Source organism: Brachyhypopomus gauderio, chromosome 2, assembly GCF_052324685.1.
Source record: "Brachyhypopomus gauderio isolate BG-103 chromosome 2, BGAUD_0.2, whole genome shotgun sequence".
Classification (NCBI taxonomy): Eukaryota; Metazoa; Chordata; class Actinopteri; order Gymnotiformes; family Hypopomidae; genus Brachyhypopomus; species Brachyhypopomus gauderio.
The window spans coordinates 17,835,705-17,854,630 of record NC_135212.1 but is presented as its reverse complement, the minus strand read 5'-3'; the positions used below and the strand labels follow the sequence as shown (position 1 = coordinate 17,854,630).

The following is an 18,926-nucleotide window of genomic DNA, read 5'->3' as shown; positions in this document are numbered from 1 at the left end:
CTTTGCACTTCTGTTCATGATAAGGCATTTTAGAATAAGAAAAAAAAATCCTTATCTTGATGTGGTGGAATGTCAGAGGTTTTTCAAACAACTTCTGAAGTGGTGCATCTGAAGTAGTTTAATTTGGATGTGTACCTTCCAAGAGAGGAGAAAGCCACGTGCAATCCGTCCAACTGGAAGGCCCTTCGTTCCTAATAGTTTGTTTGCTGATGACAATATTTTTGGGTATATTTGGGTTGTACATTTTGAAGCAACCTATCAACAACATTCTGTGATACCAAACTGAAGCCAAGGTTGAAAATGCAGCCTTTCAAAAAAATCTCAATTATGCTTGCAGGTTCTTTACTTCTCTAGAGTGGTTTTGTGATGATTGTGTATTGTATGAACCAATGTTAAAGGAAAACTGAACTGAAGTGAATACACACAACAGATGCAAGAGAGTTGTTGATGAATCAGTTGTGACATTTGTTGCATTACTAAATGCTGACAATTCACACATCTACACATCTACACACATTCTGTGACCATACAGTGCACATCATTCTGTTGTAAGTATGTTTGTTTGTATGATGAAGATGAATTGGAGTTACAGTACAGGACCTCAGCATGGGGAAACATTAAAAGTATTGCTTCTCCTCTGCATTCTCCCTTTACCTCTTCTAAAAGAATCGCCCTTCTGTGAACCGATTGGGGAAATCTCAGTACCCATCCCCCAACGATTAGCTTCTATTCTAAAGGCAGTTTCACTAAAGTTGGGCTCAATTCTGTTCCCTCACGTCCCCAACCCCAACACCTATCTCTGCTTAAAGCTATCCAAGCCCAGACTCTTCAAGCCTTATTGATTCTTTTGTCGTGCACTACTTCTCTGTCCATGATAACTGTCTCCATTACGCTCAGTCTGATCAAAGCAATCTAGGTGTAGATGAAAGTGCAGGAACAGAGAGCCTGCTGGGGTAGATTTGCCGTGCCAGTGAATGGCAGCACCAGCTGTTACCTTGAGAAACAAGATGGCTACTAGTGGATCATAGTCATGCAAGGCTTGCGTGTAAAGCACATTTCCAATTATATTAGAGCCACCATTGACTGATTTGGACCGATCTATGTATGTAAAACATTGTTCTCATAAATGTAATATTTAACAAATATTTAAAACCTATCTATCAGATATTAGTGGAGATGGGAGTTTAGCTGTTCAGTGTTCATCAAAAATGACAATAATGCTCCTCTCTGATTTCCCCAACAGTATGAATTACTCATGGCCTTCAGACCCCTGCTGCCATGTCTCCAGTACCTACTGAAACCCCCCTGTTGAACCTGAGTGAGACAAAATAACTGCAGCTGAAACATTAGAGCCGAGCAATTTGGAAATGAGCTAAATGTATCCATTATAGCAACTGTCTGTCTTCAGTTTCAGAGTCTACCCCAATAATAGAAACGTGGATGAATATAACAGAAACACGAGAGATTTTATTAAGTGACTACTAAGAGACTATTGAAGGTAAATGTAGAGTTTAGCCATATATGTATTTTATGCAAAATGTAGAGAACTAAACTTCATGTTGAGAATTGTCTGTGTTTAACTGAAATAAGGTGAGATGTCTTCTGTAGTGTCTAAGCAAATAAGAGATGGACTGTAGGACAGTTTGTGTGTTTTTTAACCTATAGAGAAAAAGTCTGGTCTTCTGAGAAAAGATCTTTAGTCTTCAGGCAATCAATTTTCCTTCATAATGCACCAAATTACATACACGCACACACGCACGCATGCACACACATACAGACTCATTCTTCTTGGGTCAGAGGTCAATTCTCTGATCATAACACAACCCATCTTAATAATCATTACAAAAGTGTTGCAAATGGCATGTGTAATTACTTCATTAAAAAGTACTTACAGCCCTGCGAAGACTGCTGTCTCTAAGCTATGTTACAATACATCACAGAGAAAAGCCCCGTCGTCCGCTGGCCCTCTCTTTGAAACCAATATATTGTAATCATTCTTTTGAAGCATTTCTCATTGAAGACTTCTCATTAGATTCAACAATATTTTTAGAGAAATCATTTTTATTTCAACATGAATGTACAGCGAAACAATTCAGAAGAGCACATCCTAATTCAGAAAAGGCATTTATCCAGAAACAGGCAACCTTTTATTACCACTGTACTTCAAGTATAGCTGTAGTCATTGTGAGGTAAAATAACTGGGAGAGAAATGCTTGCAACACATACAGAAGCTTAATCACCCCTTAACTATTTTACATGACAAGACATGTTACTACAAGAAACATTTACATCTCTTACAAGCCAAGTTCCATGTTGTTAATGTATTATCTGTGCATGTATCTGCCAGTATTACAGTAGTACACAAAGTAGTTAAAGTGTGTGAAAAGAAAAAGTTTTTTTCTCTGTTCTTTCTTTCCCATTTTCTCTGAAAAGTAGCTCTCTCCTGAACTTTCATAACACTAAAACTCTCTTAGGCAATTGCTGTTCACACAATACCACAGCCAAAAATGTTCACACACTGCCACTCCCACAAGCAGAATATCCCATAAAACCACACACACACACACACACACACACACAAACTCACACACACACACACACACACACACACACACACACACATACACACACACACACACACACACACAAACTCACAAAATGCACACACACAAACGCCCACACACAATATCATTACATCAGTCCTTAGTTATCAGAAGGCTCAACATAAAAGAACAACACTAGAGCAAGAGGGACTCTCTGGGGGAACTTTGTTCCTTCTCAGCTGGGTTACTGTGATCTCAACTAGGATTTTGCTAGAGCGATCAGCAAAGGTAGGATGAGTACAAAACCTGAATTATTTCCATTCTAGAAGTGGTTTTCCAACAGATGCCATGCAAATGATATTACTGTAACAGGAGATGTCTCTGTGGCTACAGAATGTCTGTGCCTATGGAAAAGAACAGAAAAAACATTTGCGGCTTTTGGCCTCAAGCTGTGGACTCTTGTGAAGAGAATAAAATACTCATTGTCTTCTATTAGATTTAGTTTTAGTTTAGCAAAGTGCAGCAGAACACCTGTTTTTATTAAAATGTTCATAAAAAATATTTAAAAGGCCTTTTTCCATGGACATAAAAAGAGAGAAACAGAATCGAAGAGGAGAGAGAAACAGAATCGATAATTCTTCTTCTTTATTGAATTTTATTTATTTAAAGAATGATTGAGAATTGAGAGTGAATTGGTTGTGGTTTACATTGTTAGACATACATGCATCTGAATGGGTTCCATCAAACCAGCTTTTAGGAGGGTTTTTGTTTTGTTTTTGGTTTTTTTGGTTTTTTTTGTTTGGTGGGGGGGAGTAAAGAGACTTGAGCAAGACATGGGACTATATAAATAAACACAGTCTGACACAGACACATTTTTTTTTTTAAATGGCTGTCATGTTTTTGGTCCTTGTGTAATTTGCCACTGTGTCCATTTATATCACCCCACTGCTTTTATTGTTGATTATCATTGGAGGCAGGTGTTAGAAGCTTCTGTGTCCACGCATTTTGCATCAGAGAATAATTTGAGCTCACAGCCACAATAGCTAACAGATTTTATGCATATAGTATTTAAATGTTCTGTGTGTTCGGCTGACAAAGGTGTGTATGTGCGTCTGTGTGTATGCGTGTCAGATGGGGAGGAAGTTCTCAGGCTTAGAGATCACCCTGATGGTGTTGTTTGCCATGATGCTGGTGGTAGCTGTGGCACTCATAGCTGTGCTGGCCACAAGAGAGGGTGAGTATGAAGCACCTCCTCAAATTACAACACCTTAGATGTACTACAGCTAATCTGAGACTGCCTGACCTGTGACTAGTGTGCACTCCATCACAGTTCTCTCATATACAGCTACTCAAGTTTCCATTTCATTCTTTTATTTATTCTTTATTTCTTTCTTTAAAAGCTTTTACACAAACTCATATGATTTAGCAACCTAACAGACCAAAAACAATTACCTCGCTTGGACAACAACAAAAAAATTGGGCCTGTAATGTTCTTTAAAGGCATGAAAGATATGCTGAGGCTGTCTGTCATGAAGGACACTAAATGAAATGGGACAGCCGAAGGCACTATGGTTCATACGCATACAGAGAGCTGGGGCTTACATAGGCACAGGAATACTTGTCTGAGTACCCAGACAGACATGGCTATTATGACAGCTGTCACCCTCAATCATAATTTGAAGCCTTGATATTGGTCAAGCTTGCTAGATTTAAACCTTCAAAATTGTGGCCTTGATGATTGGGAGGGGAGTTATTCCACAGCTGTAAACAACCTTGGATTAACCTGGACAGATATCAATACATAATTCATGAAGCAATGCACAGAGTTGTTTAAGGCCACATGGATTTGCATATTTTGTTTAATGACTTTTTTTTCCTTTGGGGGGGGGGGGGGGGGGGGGGTTGTGCTGAATAATAAAAATGGTGCTAGACAAATATGACTTTACCAAAATGACTATATGGAAAACTCTTACTAATGTGGGATGACCACTCTTTCTAAAGTAAATATATAGATGTTGCAGGTAACATCATGGGTATGGAGCGATAACACATTCGCAAGATAGAGCGAGATGTACCTGGGGCAAACCCATAAGAAAGGCCATCAGAAACAAACAAGTATCCAACAATAAGTGCCATGACAAAACTTAAAAAGAAATGAAATACACAACTGAACCAGAAACTAAACAGAAGCTATAGTACATATTACTAGACTGGACTCAGAACGATAAGCAAACAATACAAAAAAGAAAGACGAAGGTACTTGAGAACACAAAGACTGATATTCATGGGGCTACTTGCAATGACCCACAAAGGCGAACTGAAAAGACAGAGTATAAATACACAAGATAATCAAGGAACTAAACCAGACATAGGTGATAACACTAATAATGAGGTGGGGAGGTACAAATGAGCAGGCATATAAACTGAAACACACGCAGGTGCACATGGAACAATAAAATAAAGAGATGATAGACAGGCAGTTGCTGGGTCAGACGTGACACTGGACATTTTGTAATGTTTTAGGGGATTGTTGATGCTTAATGAATGCATCATGGCCTTATCTCAAATGTAAGATGTAGGCCCCTGGTTGGTTAGTTCAATCATCTGTTCTTTCATTCTCATTTTTATTTTTGCTTACATCTAACTAAAAATCTATTTATTTAAGTTCCCTGAAACAAGTGTTCTTTCTGTTCCCAAAGGATAGTTCCTATCTAGTCCTTTGTCAGACCACAAAGCAATGATGGACACACTATAACTGCTTTAGATATCACATTTGCTTTAATAGTCAGATATTGCTTATTGACACCATGTCTCATGATTTGCAGAGGGGTCAAAGGATGCAGTACCCACGGTAACCCCGGTACCTCCGGTGGATATAATCTGTCCAAACACTGTGGCAGAAAGAGTGGACTGTTTCCCAGAGGGGAGTGCTTCTAAGGTAAACTCCAAGCTCTCTCCTTGACAGCCTGACATGTAACAGTCACTACTGTAGGTGAATTCCCTGACATATAACAGTCACTACTGTTGGTGAATTATCTGACATGTAACAGTCACTACTGTAGGTGAATTCCCTGACATATAACAGTCACTACTGTTGGTGAATTATCTGACATGTAACAGTCACTAATGCTGGTCAATTCCCTGACATGTAACAGTCACTACTGTTGGTGAATTCCCTGACATGTAACAGAGCTTGTTTTTCAGCCACAGGCAAGGTCTATACTAGAAGCCAAATGGTTAATTAGAAATAGTAATTAGTACATTTTCAAGAAAAAATTGCATTCTTGAAAATCTGTTATTAAATTCATTATTATAGTAACAATGCCAAACATAGGGTAATGGATTACAAACTATTTAAAATGTATGCTGTATGATTAACTATTTACACACTTGGTCTTCCGACTGAATGCAATTTTTTTATATGGATTCTAAATAGGGTCCTTATTTATGGTGGGCTTTACATTAAATTCCAGGTTGTAGAATTTAATCTGGTCATATTTATTTAGGGACATCTGCCATTTATTTCTCCAGCAAATCACATCTTTGGATTTAAAGAGATTTAAAGACATTTGGCAAACGCACCCCTAGAGCACATCTTCTTGGGTGTAACATGACAACAGTGAAGCCAGGAGTAATGGTGACAGTGATTCCAAAGTCTACAGATCAGAAACATTAAACAAATGCTCTCCATCTTTTTTAATTAGTCTCTTGAATTAATCTAACTTAGATTCGAATCAGTGCATAATATCCAATACAATTTATTTCAACTCAGTGTCTGTCATTATGAAATGTATTGTAATGGTGAGACTGCTATAGATAGAGCCATTTAGTTAACACAAAGTCTAATTTGGCCAGTTGGAAAGCCGTTACACACCTCTTGACACACCACTTGACAGACAAGTGGTGGCCACCATTGCTTGATTTAACACCTACGGTGTTGGGTCCTGCTGGAAACAAATGAACACTGAAGAGTTTGTTCAGAATTGTAGATACCGGCTGTGTTCAAAGACTGAACACCAACCTCTTTACTGGGTCACTGAGCACCCAGTACATATGCACTAAAAACAACCAAACAACCTTTTACTGACCTTTACAGTCTTCTTTCCTGCTCTAGGCTTTTTGCTAATTGTATTCTTGACACTAACCTGTTTATGCCAAGACAAGGTTACATTTTTCAAAGTTCTTTTGTAAGTTGTTATGAGTAAGGGCAAGTATAAAATGCTGTAAATGTAAATGGTGTGGGTGTTTTTGCTGTATCATGGGGGTGTGGCCCGGGGCCCTTTACTAACCACTCTTCCATTTACCACTCCCCCCTGGCCCTCCAGGACCAATGTCTGCAGAGAGGCTGCTGCTGGGGCCCTCTGGACCAGTCCAACGTGCCCTGGTGCTTCTTCTCCGGTAACCATGGCTACACTGTGGTCAAGAGAAACCAGCGCAGTAACACACGTGAGTCCAGTTGCCACTTCAGCCGGTACAGAGTGCTTGCTACATGCCATTTCACGCTTCATGGATTAAACAGATTAGCTGGAGGTTTCTGGGCCTAAATCAGTGAATCAAATTACATACGCTGGTTATATGAAATATGAAGCACCGGCTTATCTGGGCTTATATATATGTGAAGATATAGACAGAAGTTTAAAACACAGTTAAACATTTTGCAGGACTGGAGGCCTTGTTGGAGAGAAAGGACTCTCCCTCTCTGTTCGGGGATGACATTCTGCAGCTGTCTTTCACAGCTGAAATGCAGACAGAAAATCGCCTCAGATTCAAGGTATGTTTATCAAACGTGCCCAGGCACCCCTTCCCCTCAACACACACACACACACACACACACACACACACACACACACACACACACACACACACACACACACACACACACACACACACACACACACACACACACACACACATACACACAAATGCATGTGTACATATGTGTACACATATATGTACAAAATATAACAACAAACAGGGAATGCAGGGTACACAGGTGCATGTATGTGGTAGAACTACCTATAAAATGTAATATGAGACATAAAAATTGTTGCTTTCTCCTCAGAAAAAAAAGTTAGCTAGTGTAATGCTTGTACAGTTAGCTAATGTAATGCTTGACAGCTTCTCAGCTCCTGGGCCAGTGGGTAGCCATTCTATTTTAGTGTAGGGTGCCTTCGATTTAATGCTTACATTGTTATTACTGTCAGTCTTACCACAAGTGGCTAAAGAAGCTTTGCGTTGAGCTATTAGGTTATACAACTATAAAAGGCAACTCCACAGGAAACAAAGGTCACCGTGGCTAACAGCAGAGCTCTGGCTAACATTAACAACACGGTAATTTGAAATGGAACTTTTAACTTGCGTCAAGATACAACCATTCTATCCCATTCGTCCTCCAGATCACAGATGCAAAAAAGGACAGGTTTGAAGTTCCCCATGAACATGTGAAGTCCCTTTCCAGCTCACCAGCTGGTCCCCTGAACTATGAGCTCGAGCTCCTTGACAATCCATTTGGGGTCAGGGTTCGGAGGGCATCAACCAAAAAAGTCCTGTAAGTGCCTCCCCCATCTGTCCTGTCCTCTCCCTGAAAGTCCTTGACTTTCAGGGAGAGGGACTTGTTGGAAGTGTGTCTCAGAAAGATTACATTTAAAAATATGAGCAGTGCAACTTTTTAGGGTAACTTTTTCATTCATTATTAGTTTATTTATTTATTTGTTTGCTTGTTTACTTCCTGACATCCATCCATTCTAATAAAAGTTCTTCCATGGTGAGCGCTGCCCTCGAGCTCTCCTTGGGTCTGTGGAGTCTGCCGTCTGCGTGGCTGTGTTTCCGTAGCCTGTTCTCACCACACTGTACCTCTCGCTAATAGACAGACCCTCTCCCCCTTTAGCGCTCCTCATTTCCTGTGCTTGAGAGCACACATCAAGTGTTGAGATCACTCCCGAATCACTGTGAATCACTGCTTATGACTACTCTATGTCAAGAGAAGAAATAATAATAACAGTACTTAGCTGACATTAATGTCATACTGAATTTCATCCTCTTGTGGGTTCATGGTTTATGCGCTGAGCTCATTACTATGCATTATTTTGTAAGATTGGCTCAGTTTGTTTGGGCTGCTGGCTGTCAGTCAATGCCAGGCAGAGAGACAGTGTGATTATAGGCGTGTCATTCATACTCACCCAGACGTGCTACCATTAGGGGAGTCGGTGATTCCAGAACCAGGCGACACAATTAAGTCTTATTAATGTGCCCTTTGCAGACGATCCGTAGCTGCGGCGAGTAGTGGGGCTGGATGCTGGCGCACTTGTGCGTGTATGAAAAGTAGACGGTGGTGATTATGTAATGAGAACAGAATGCTGGGAGCTGAACAGGATGAATCTCGCTCTTGTCTTTGGTGCTTCGTCCTCATGCAGTTATGTCATGCCGTTAGTGAACCTACTGAACCAACTGGTCTTAACTGAACCAACTGGACTTAACTAAACCAACTGGTCTTAACTAAACCAACTGGTCTTAACTGCACTGAACAGGACATGTCACCCACTTGCATTATGCTATCTTGCACAGCTGTACAGAAGTTCTATTTCTGTAAATAATAACATCATCCGCAACATCTACAACATTATTTAATCTAAACCTACCTCAGGAACATCTGGATACATATATATTCATACTCACATGTGTACAGTATAGATTTTATATATTATATTGTCTTATTTATGTCTTAGCTCAAACATTATTTTTTCTAGTTCTTTAACTATATTCTCGAGTCTATTTATTGTGTATTGTACCTTCTCTTAGAGTTATGTTTGTCAACAGTCTGTGCACGTGTTACATGTCATACATGTGTTGCTCTCACCAAGACTAATTCCTAGTATGTTTAACATTCCTGGCGAAATAAAGAAATTCTGATTCTGATTTCTGATAGTGATAGTGCTAGTCCAGCAGGACAAACGCGGGCAGTAAAAGATCAGAAAGTAAAATTCCTCCGCGGGTTTTTCCTCCATCTACCTGGATTTACTAATCACACTGCAGATGAAATGAATTGATGGAATAGACTGAGTGAGACTGTTTTTTTTTTTTTTTTGCTTTTTGGACTTACACACCGCAGCATCAAGAGTAATAGCAGGGAACTGTCTAGGTCCATGAAATATTATCATTTTAATGATTGCTGATGGTTATTGCACCACTGACTGTGACATTGTGCAATTTATCAGCAATAATTAATTAAACGTCCCAATGTAACAGGTTCCAAACTACATTTGCCAAGCAACAGAGAAAACAACATTTGTTGCTTCAAAGGCAAAGATATAGGACATTCCGTCTATAGGGAATTCAGATTTTTTTTCCTCTTGGTTATCAGTCATGGCAGAAGCTCACCTGAAGCCCTTATGTCTGTTCACTCTCCCGCTCCTGTCCCTCTCTCGGTCTCAGGTTTGACACTAGCATGGCTCCGCTAGTATTTGCTGATCAATATCTGCAGCTTTCCGCCAAGCTCGCCACGGACAATATCTACGGACTCGGGGAACATGTGCACCAGAATTTCCGTCACAGTGTTGACTGGAAGACGTGGCCTATCTTTTCAAGAGATGCCTTTCCCAATGGCGTAAGTGGGGAAACACATACAATCTCGCATGTGAGCACACAGGCCCATGGCTGGACAGACAGACACACCAACATACCAAGTAGTACATGCACAGTTACTCATAGGTAAACACTCCTAGCCCCAGACACCTTTGCAAGCTGTGAGACACAGCTGTTGCCAAGATAGGGTCATATTTTATTTTGAAGGTGGTAAGTTCCCACAAAGAGCAAAACTGTCTAAAAAAACAACATGAAACTGAGCTTTATGTCTTGTTCTCAGATCTGTGTTCTTCTCCCCAGGGCACGCATAACCTGTACGGTCACTACCCCTACTTCATGTGTCTGGAGGATGAGACAGGCAAATCCTTCGGCGTTTTCTTAATGAACAGCAATGCCATGGGTAAGCGAGTCCGACCACGCTAATGCACTGTAATCGCTTTAGAAAACCCAGGACAGACACGGCAATAATCGCTCGGCCGCGGCAGAAAAATTGAATAAAGAAAGAGAAAGGCCATCGAGTCTTATCGAGCATGCGGCGACAGAATTCATGGTGCATATTTGCCTGCCGCGTTCGTGAATCTGTTTGACACGGTTAACCAGTACAGAAACAAGCCTCCACATTCATGAGTGGATGTACATCAGTGTTCGTTTTGAATGGAATCCTGGTCCTTGCCACTAGCAACAACTGCAAACTTATGCAGTTTGCAATCCCGGGGGGTGGGGGGTGGAGGGGGTTCTGTGAGTACCTGAGAACAGATGGAAATAATGTGTTCATCACCGGCTGTTTTTGCAGATGTGGTCCTTCAGCCGGCACCAGCAGTGACCTACAGGACCATTGGAGGTGTGCTGGACTTCTACATCATGCTCGGAGACACACCTGAAGCCATTGTACAGGAGTTCACCATGGTCAGATAAGGCACAGCCAGTGACAGACAGCTACTTCTGTATAAAATGTATTCAGTTGAAATTTATTAAAAAATAAACCAAACTAATATATTTTTTTCCATAAATGAAAGGTTTTAGCTGAGTCAGTGAAGTAATTCTTTTTAGCACAGAGCTGGTACTGGCAGTGGTGGATTACAACCTACACATGAATGTAAAATATACCAGCTGTACTGACACCCTCTCTTAAGTACTGATCTTAGTTCATTTTGGTATGGTCTTCCACACAATGTCTTTGCTCCTGTTAGTGTTTGAGCTTTCGCAAAGAACATCTGTTGAAAAAATATCCAGCTGTCTGTAACAATGTCACTGGAGCTTAGTAAAGCAGTTTGAAGCCAAATAGTTCTCCAGAGAAACATCAGTCTATCCAAGTAACAAATTCTGCTCTTGTTGGTACACGTGGACCATTGGACTAAGCTATATTAGATTTCTGGAAAATGAATGATAGTTCTAATAGTATCTGTAGATACTAAAACTCTGTACATACAGATAAAGTGTATATATACACTACGTTATATTGCGAAAAGTATTCACTCACCTTCCTTGACTCACATATGAGCTTAAGTGACATCCCATTCCTAATCCATAGGGTTCAGTATGATGTTGGTCCACCCTTTGCAGCTAGAACAGCTTCAACTCTTTTGGGAAGGCTGTCCACAAGGTTTAGGAGTGTGTTTATGGGGATTTTTGATCATTCTTCCAGAAGCGCATTTGTGAGGTCACATACTGATGTTGAACGAGAAGGCCTGGGTCTCAGTCTCCGCTCAAATTCATCCCAAAGGTGTTCTATCGGGTTAAGGTCAGGACTCTGTGCAGGCCAGTCAAATTCAGACACACTAGACAGTCTTGGACCTTGATTTGTGCACTGGTGCATAGTCATGTTGGGAGAGGAAAGAGCCACCTTCAAACTGTTCCCACAAAGTTGGAGTTGTCCAAAATGTATTGGTATGCTGAAGCATTCAGAGTTCCTTTCACTGGAACTAAGAGGCCAAGCCCAGCTCCTGAAAAACAACCCCACACCATAATCCCCCCTCCACCAAACTTTAAACTTGGCACAACGCAGTCAGACATGTACCATTCTCCTTGCAAACGCCAACCCAGACTCGCCCATCAGATTGCTAGGAGAAGGGAGATTTGTCACTCCAGAGAACATGCCACCTCTGCTCTAGAGTCCAGTAGCAGCGTGCTTTTCACCACTGCATCCGACGCTTTGCATTGCACTTGGTGATGTATGGCTTGGATGCAGCTGCTCAACCATGGAAACCCATTCCATTAAAGTCTCTGTGCACTGTTCTTGAGCTAATCTGAAGGCCACATGAAGTTTAGATGTCTGTAGTGATTAACTATACAGAAAGTTGGTGACATTTTCGCACTATGCACTTCAGCATCCGCTGACCCCACTTTGTCAGCTTATATGGCCTACCACTTTGTGGCTGAGTTGCTGTCGTTCCCAAACACTCTTCAGTGTTTTCACGAGAGGTGATCTCTCACTCCCTGGTTGTTAGCTTAGCTTCTCTGTCTCAGCTCAGTACCCTGATGCTGCTCTTTGAATTAAACAAGAAATATGGAATGATTAAGTGGTCTCTCAACACAATTGATACAATTTTTTCCACGAGGAGTCATGGGGCGGGAGAACCTACATGTCCGGACGGAACGTTCTCAGCTGGATATGTGTTTGACTCGTGGGGGACTTTGATCACTGGATTAAGCATTGGGCTGGTGTATTGGGAAATTAAAAGAGTGGGACTTACCTTCCCAGTTTCAGATTTTTGCTAAGGGTTTGTGTAACAGTTGGAGCTGATGTCCTGTGTGTTTATATTTTGTTGAGCACATTGTGTCTGTGTTTCCAGCTGGTTGGCAGACCAGCGATCCCCCCGTACTGGTCCCTGGGCTTCCAGCTCTCTCGATGGGATTACGGCAGCCTGGCCGAAGTGAAGACGGTAGTGGAGAGGAATCGTGTGATCGGTCTGCCTTATGTAAGTGCCAGCAAGCTTGGCGCCAGCCCCCTTCCAGGAAATTCCTCCCAACGTCCAAACAGTATTTGCTTCACCAATTCCTTTAGTGCCTTGCGCTCAAAAACACGTTAAAATATGCAACCACGTCACACGCGGGGTCCAACGCATCTAATGCCTCCCACGTAATTGCTGTAAGATGCGCTGAAGGACAGCGCTCGATGTGATTTAAACAAAGAGGGCATTAGCAAGCCGGGCTAATGTGTCTCCATCTGATTAGCATTTGCAAAGAACTGGCAGGAGCACCTCACCATCTGCTGAGGCTTTCTGGTGGGGGAGTGAGGGTGCCAGCTCAATCAAAGGCAGACAGCAGCAAGCACTAGCACACTAGCGTACTAGCATAAACAGCAGGCACTGACCGAGCTATGCATCAAGGCCAGGGCCCACGAGACACTAATGCCGGCGAAGGAGATAAAGAGGACAGGCACTCTCTCATTTGTTCTCCTGTGCCGCCTGTTCCAGGACATCCAGTACACCGATATAGACTACATGGAGGAGAAAAAGGACTTCACGTATGACATGGTGAAATTCAAGGACCTGCCACAGTTTGCTGACTACATGCATGAGCAGGGGCAAAAATACATTTTGATATTGGTGAGTCACCGTATGTTTAGATGCGGTCTTATTTGGCCTATTAACTTCTAGTTCTGTCTGTGGGGAGAGGCTGTTGGATGAAAAAGCAAAAAAAAGCAAAAAAAAAAGAAAGAAAGTGTTCTGCCACCTGTGCTTGAACACCTGTGCTGCTGGCTTGATGAATGGGTAGCGAGAGGGAACCATCTTTGTAATCAAGCTGCTAATGTGCTCTCTTTGTGCCAGGATCCTGCCATATCCACCAAAAAGAGAATTAACGGAGCATATGGGTCCTATGACCGGGGAAGCCAGACTGAGGCCTGGATCACCGAATCAGACGGCAAGACCCCACTGGTGGGGGAGGTAAATGTTGGTCGAGATGAGCGTTTCTGGCTTAGAGTTCTAAACGTGTGGGCTGATAACAAATGATCTGAAACCATCTAACCAAGAGCACAAACTGTTCCTCTGGCAGCAGTCGTAGATTCTCATCAAGTAGCACCATGGAGATCCCTCAGACTTTACAGTGTTGTGTTCCATAAAACGCAACCTTGGGGGTTTAAATAGAGGGATGCAATCACTGAAGTTGTGTTCGTTGCTCAAACCTTATCGATTAACCGAAGGAAATTAACTTTGAGTCGACCGTTTTGGCAACTGATAAGTATTCGTGTGAAGTACACACATTTTATGACAGCTAATGCGTGTGATGGCCATATGTGTGATGATGGAGAGAAGTTTGTAGTCACATTCCTGATTTATACTCGATAGCACTCTCCGCACAATGAAATGGCCTGCACATAGCAACTGTGATCATTTGCCTGATCAAGCAGAGTTGATTGTTTTTTTTTTTATTTTAATTTGTTTATTCTTTCTTTTGTTTGTTTTTTGGTGGTGATTGTGATTTTGATCAGAAGGAGGGAAAGTGTGTCAAGCAAAAATACCAAAGATGGAGAACAAAAAGGCAGAAGGAACAAGAGGGAGGGTTTTGTGTTCTGATATGGGAGCGGACTGGACATGAGAAATCAACGTTGTTCAGACAGACTTGTGGTATTAATGCAACATATGCACTGTGTGCTTGGCGAGATATGAATAGAAGAGAGCTCAACCAGGTCCTGTAGAAGACAAATGAACAAAGGATGGATAGAGAGAGAGAGAGAGAGAGGATATGAAGTTATGAGGGAGTGGGCAGGGATGGATATGTGTTAAGATGAGAGACTTTAAACAGTCAGTTAACCTGTACATTTCTGCCAAAAAGGCTTATTTAAAAAGGTTTATTTCAACCAATAAATTTACCATGCTGAGACAATTTAACAGACTGCGTGCCTGGGAATTTAAAGAATGCAGGAGAGAGGTGAAATAAGTGGGGATCCTGGTGTCTTTCTGTAAACTAGATCATGTTTGAGGTGTACTCCACACACATCTTCACTTGCTTTCATCTCCAAGCTGTTGTGAGCTGTCTCCTTCTAGTACCAAACAAGATTGAGGAAAGCCATTTGTACTAAAGATAAACGAGGCCTGGAAGTTTCTCTGCGTGCCTGTGATATGTGTCTTGTGTTTTGGGTAGGTCTGGCCTGGAGAAACCGTGTTCCCTGACTACACCAAACAGTCATGCATTAACTGGTGGGTTGATGAAATCAGAAGGTTCCATAAAGAAGTGAAGCATGATGCAATCTGGATTGTAAGTAACCAAACAGTCAGCCTGAATGACCCCAGTGAATGATGAATCTGTATTCTGGATTACTATATCTATCCTATCCATCATCCTGTCCGTCTGCATGTTTTACTGGCCATTCATTTTCCACCATAAAGGCACTATGCCTTAATGTAAGGTTCCCAGGGTATTTATTTTACTAACCTTGCATACTTTAGTCATGAACTATACAGACTTTTTAACAAATGCTTTGACTAAAGTGTTCACTGGACAACTAACTTTACATTAGCTGATCTCAACTACCACAACAATCGCAGAAAGGTTTAGATATAAGGTGAGGGATGAAAACATGGGTGTGGCTAAATCTTGTGCAAGTGATCAAAACCTGGAACACTTACAATTACAACAGTATAAAACCCACAATGAAATCATTGTGTTAAATAAACTACTGAAGCATTCCTTCTGAAGGTGAAACCCACGTCTTCACTCAACATTGGTGATTTTACTGTGTATCTGATTTATACACAATACTATAACATAATGCGTGTGTGTGTGTGTGTGTGTGTGTGTGTGTGTGTGTGTGTGTGTGTGTGTGTGAGAGAGAGAGAGTGTATGTGTATGTTTGTGTACATGTTCATAACATTATGGAACAGCTGATGATTTCTTCCTGTAATCAATATGTTCATAAATGTCTCAGTAAAGTTTTTAGTTTTATGTTCTAACAATTAATACAGAAAGCAGAACTAACTGTTATTTATTTTTTAGGATATGAATGAGGTGTCCAGTTTTGTAAAAGGTTCCAACAAGGGATGTACTGAGAACAAGATCAACAACCCCCCATACATCCCAAGTAAGTCCAAGGTGGCTGTTTATATGACGGGGGTCACTCCTCACTCCTTGGTAGATCCAGCACTCTAGAGTCTTTCTTACATTTCTTGGGATATTAAACCTTCTGAAGGTAATTTGGTTGTGCAAGAGCAGGGTAAACTGTAAAACAGTAGTCTCTGCAGGGATGAGATCCTTCAGGGCCTACGTTTGACACTCCTGGATTACCTAATGGAGATCTACATATGTCATTTACATTGCTAACACTTTACACAGGCTATTTGTCAACATTCTCTCACTCTCTCTCTCTCTCTCTCTCTCTCTCTCTCTCTCTCTCTCTCTCTCTCTCTCTCTCTCTCTCTCTCTCTCTCTCTCTCTCTCTGAAGACATCCTTGATAAACTGATGTACAGTAAGACATTATGTATGGATGCTAAGCAAGCATGGGGGAATCACTATGATGTACACAGTCTCTATGGCTACTCCATGGTCCTGGCGACAGAACAGTAAGTTCTTCTCCAACCTCCCACTCTTCAGGGACGCTTCCGCTTGGGGCTGGTTTGCTGGAGATGGAGAGAAGTGTACTTTAACTTCAGTAATGTGAGGACTCGGTTACAGTGGCAGCACAAGTGGTGGACTGCTTAGATGAAAAGATAACAACAATATTGTGTGGATGGTTCTGTGAATATCATCAGTGGATCAGCAAGTAAACAATATGTAGAATAAGATCCAGAAAAAAATGGTCAAATACAATATATATTCATAATGCTATTTGTATGAAATTTTAATATTGCAACATCATATTTGGGATAATGACCAAAATAATGGGGAATGATGGTGTGAGAGAAATCCTGCAGAAGGTCATTGCTGCTGTCGGTGTGAACAACAGGCGGGTTGCATTGTCCTGCTGAGCTTGAAGCCCAGAGGCTTGCAGTAAAGGGGACCCTGTCCTCGGGTTCTTGCATGCCAGTCGGGCCCCTTCTCTTACTCCAAACAGCAGCGTTCATGTTTTGCTCAGCAAGTGTTTCCTGCCCCTTGTCTGTCCCTTGGTGCATCCTGCTTCATCTAACCATGACTTGTTTATCAGTGTTGACTAAACTACTCCCTTCGGTGGCAATGTTGACCTTGGCTTTCATTTGTTCCTGCAGGGCATCCAAGGAAGTGTTTAGTAGCAACCGTTCGTTCATCCTCACTCGCTCCTCCTTCCCCGGTGTGGGCAAGTACTCGGGCCACTGGCTGGGAGACAACGCTGCCACCTGGAATGACCTGAAGTGGGCCATCCCAGGCATGCTGGAGTTCAACATCTTCGGGGTGCCTTACGTAAGCACAGGGCCTCTCGGGACGCTTAGCGCGCACGAACCGGCCAGCTTCTGTTAAGTCAATAGTGGGTCTTGGCTGTGGGAAGAGGCAGAGGTCATTCAAATACATGAATGCAAATGAAATGGCCAAAAAAAGCTCTGTGTCTGCTGGAGCTGGGAACTACGTGCTGGCGGCCCAGAGAGACACAGTGTTCGACACCTTTCGTCTGGCCATAGCAGGTCCACCAACTCTCCTGATCCACAACAACAACAACAGAAAAGGATGTTTCAATTGATCCTTTGTCATTGAATGGTCTGTTAAGCTCCTAGATTTAAACAAAAACTATGTTAACTCATCTCCCCTCATCCCCGGCCAAATCGATCCTGTGTTCCTTTTGTCTTCGTAATGTGTTATCTATGGCCTGCTGTGAAATATGGAGAGGTTTTAGAAAGAGGTAAGAGGCTAGCTAAAGTCTCCAGCTGAGCTGCGCTGCAATAGAGGTAGAAAAATGAAAAAAGGTAGAAATGAAATGGCTTCTTCATCAAATGAATTACCAGGGAGTGTCCAACAGGGCAGCCATGTCAAACAGATGGATTATGTTAAACGGATGGGTAATGCTAACAGTATGGTGTAGTGCTATTGTTAGCACTGTTATCAGTGGTATTATTAGCACTGCTAATGCTTTTGGGTGAAGAATGGATTTGATCCTCAACCTTTGTCATCCCTGTCAACAGAGATCTGTAGTTCTGATGTGTCACAGGTTCTTTGTTTCTTGAGCAGATCGGTGCAGATATCTGTGGCTTCTTCGATAATACGACTGTGGAACTTTGCACACGTTGGATGCAGGTCGGCGCCTTTTACCCTTTCAGCCGAAACCACAACGCCCAGGGCTACAAGGTATGGCCACCCCTAAACATGTCACCAGTAGGACAATTGCAGAGGCACTGAAGCATCTGTCACGGTCAAAGTAACTCCACAAAGAAATGCTGTGATACATTTCCATTTTATGTTATACATCTGTTACCTGTAACAGCCATGGTGCTCAGTGTTTGGTTTTCACAACCTATGAAATCTGCTGTTATAATTTGCAGTGCCACATTGTGGTTATTACTTCAGCTTTCATCTCTGAAGGAAACACATGATGACATGATGTGTGTCCTCTTTTCCAAACACTGTTCGTGATTTATTCCCCTCCATCATAATTGTTTGATTAACGCGAGGGAGACAACTGAAGCTTTGGACAAATGCAATATGGCCCTGTGTATTTAAGAAGGCAAATGAGGATGAATGGAAAATTATTTTCATGGTGAAATTAGATGAAAAAGACCTGACCTTTTAGTGAGCAAGTAATCAGTCCTCGGCTGACCAAAGTCTTCTTTGTGGCACTGATCACATCAGCGGTATTCGCACACTTAGGCCTGGAGCCTTCTGTCCTCACAAAGATCCTGCTGCTGTCTATTTTGCCTCCATTCTGTTGTAACGGATTTAGAGAGCCAGTGTTTACTGCA

At 41.9% G+C, this 18,926-nt stretch overlaps 1 protein-coding gene across 2 annotated transcripts in view; it reads left to right on the top strand.

Annotated features, from left to right (window-relative positions):
- The first annotated feature begins 2,608 nt into the window (after positions 1–2,608).
- si (sucrase-isomaltase) overlaps positions 2,609–18,926 on the top strand; it is a 43,696-nt gene continuing 27,378 nt past the window's right edge. The window contains exons 1-17 of one of the 2 annotated variants that reach the window (XM_076989236.1): positions 2,609–2,831; positions 3,675–3,777; positions 5,369–5,481; positions 6,869–6,989; positions 7,205–7,314; positions 7,940–8,091; positions 9,975–10,146; positions 10,425–10,524; positions 10,918–11,030; positions 12,917–13,042; positions 13,541–13,672; positions 13,895–14,011; positions 15,210–15,323; positions 16,062–16,146; positions 16,508–16,625; positions 17,268–17,439; positions 18,199–18,315. In XM_076989236.1, coding sequence (XP_076845351.1) covers positions 3,675–3,777; positions 5,369–5,481; positions 6,869–6,989; positions 7,205–7,314; positions 7,940–8,091; positions 9,975–10,146; positions 10,425–10,524; positions 10,918–11,030; positions 12,917–13,042; positions 13,541–13,672; positions 13,895–14,011; positions 15,210–15,323; positions 16,062–16,146; positions 16,508–16,625; positions 17,268–17,439; positions 18,199–18,315 — 1,965 coding nt within the window. In that variant the 5' untranslated portion in view covers positions 2,609–2,831. Of the gene's footprint in view, positions 2,832–3,674; positions 3,778–5,368; positions 5,482–6,868; positions 6,990–7,204; positions 7,315–7,939; positions 8,092–9,974; positions 10,147–10,424; positions 10,525–10,917; positions 11,031–12,916; positions 13,043–13,540; positions 13,673–13,894; positions 14,012–15,209; positions 15,324–16,061; positions 16,147–16,507; positions 16,626–17,267; positions 17,440–18,198; positions 18,316–18,926 lie in introns of those variants that run through there. The other variant, XM_076989244.1, reaches the window with a different exon arrangement.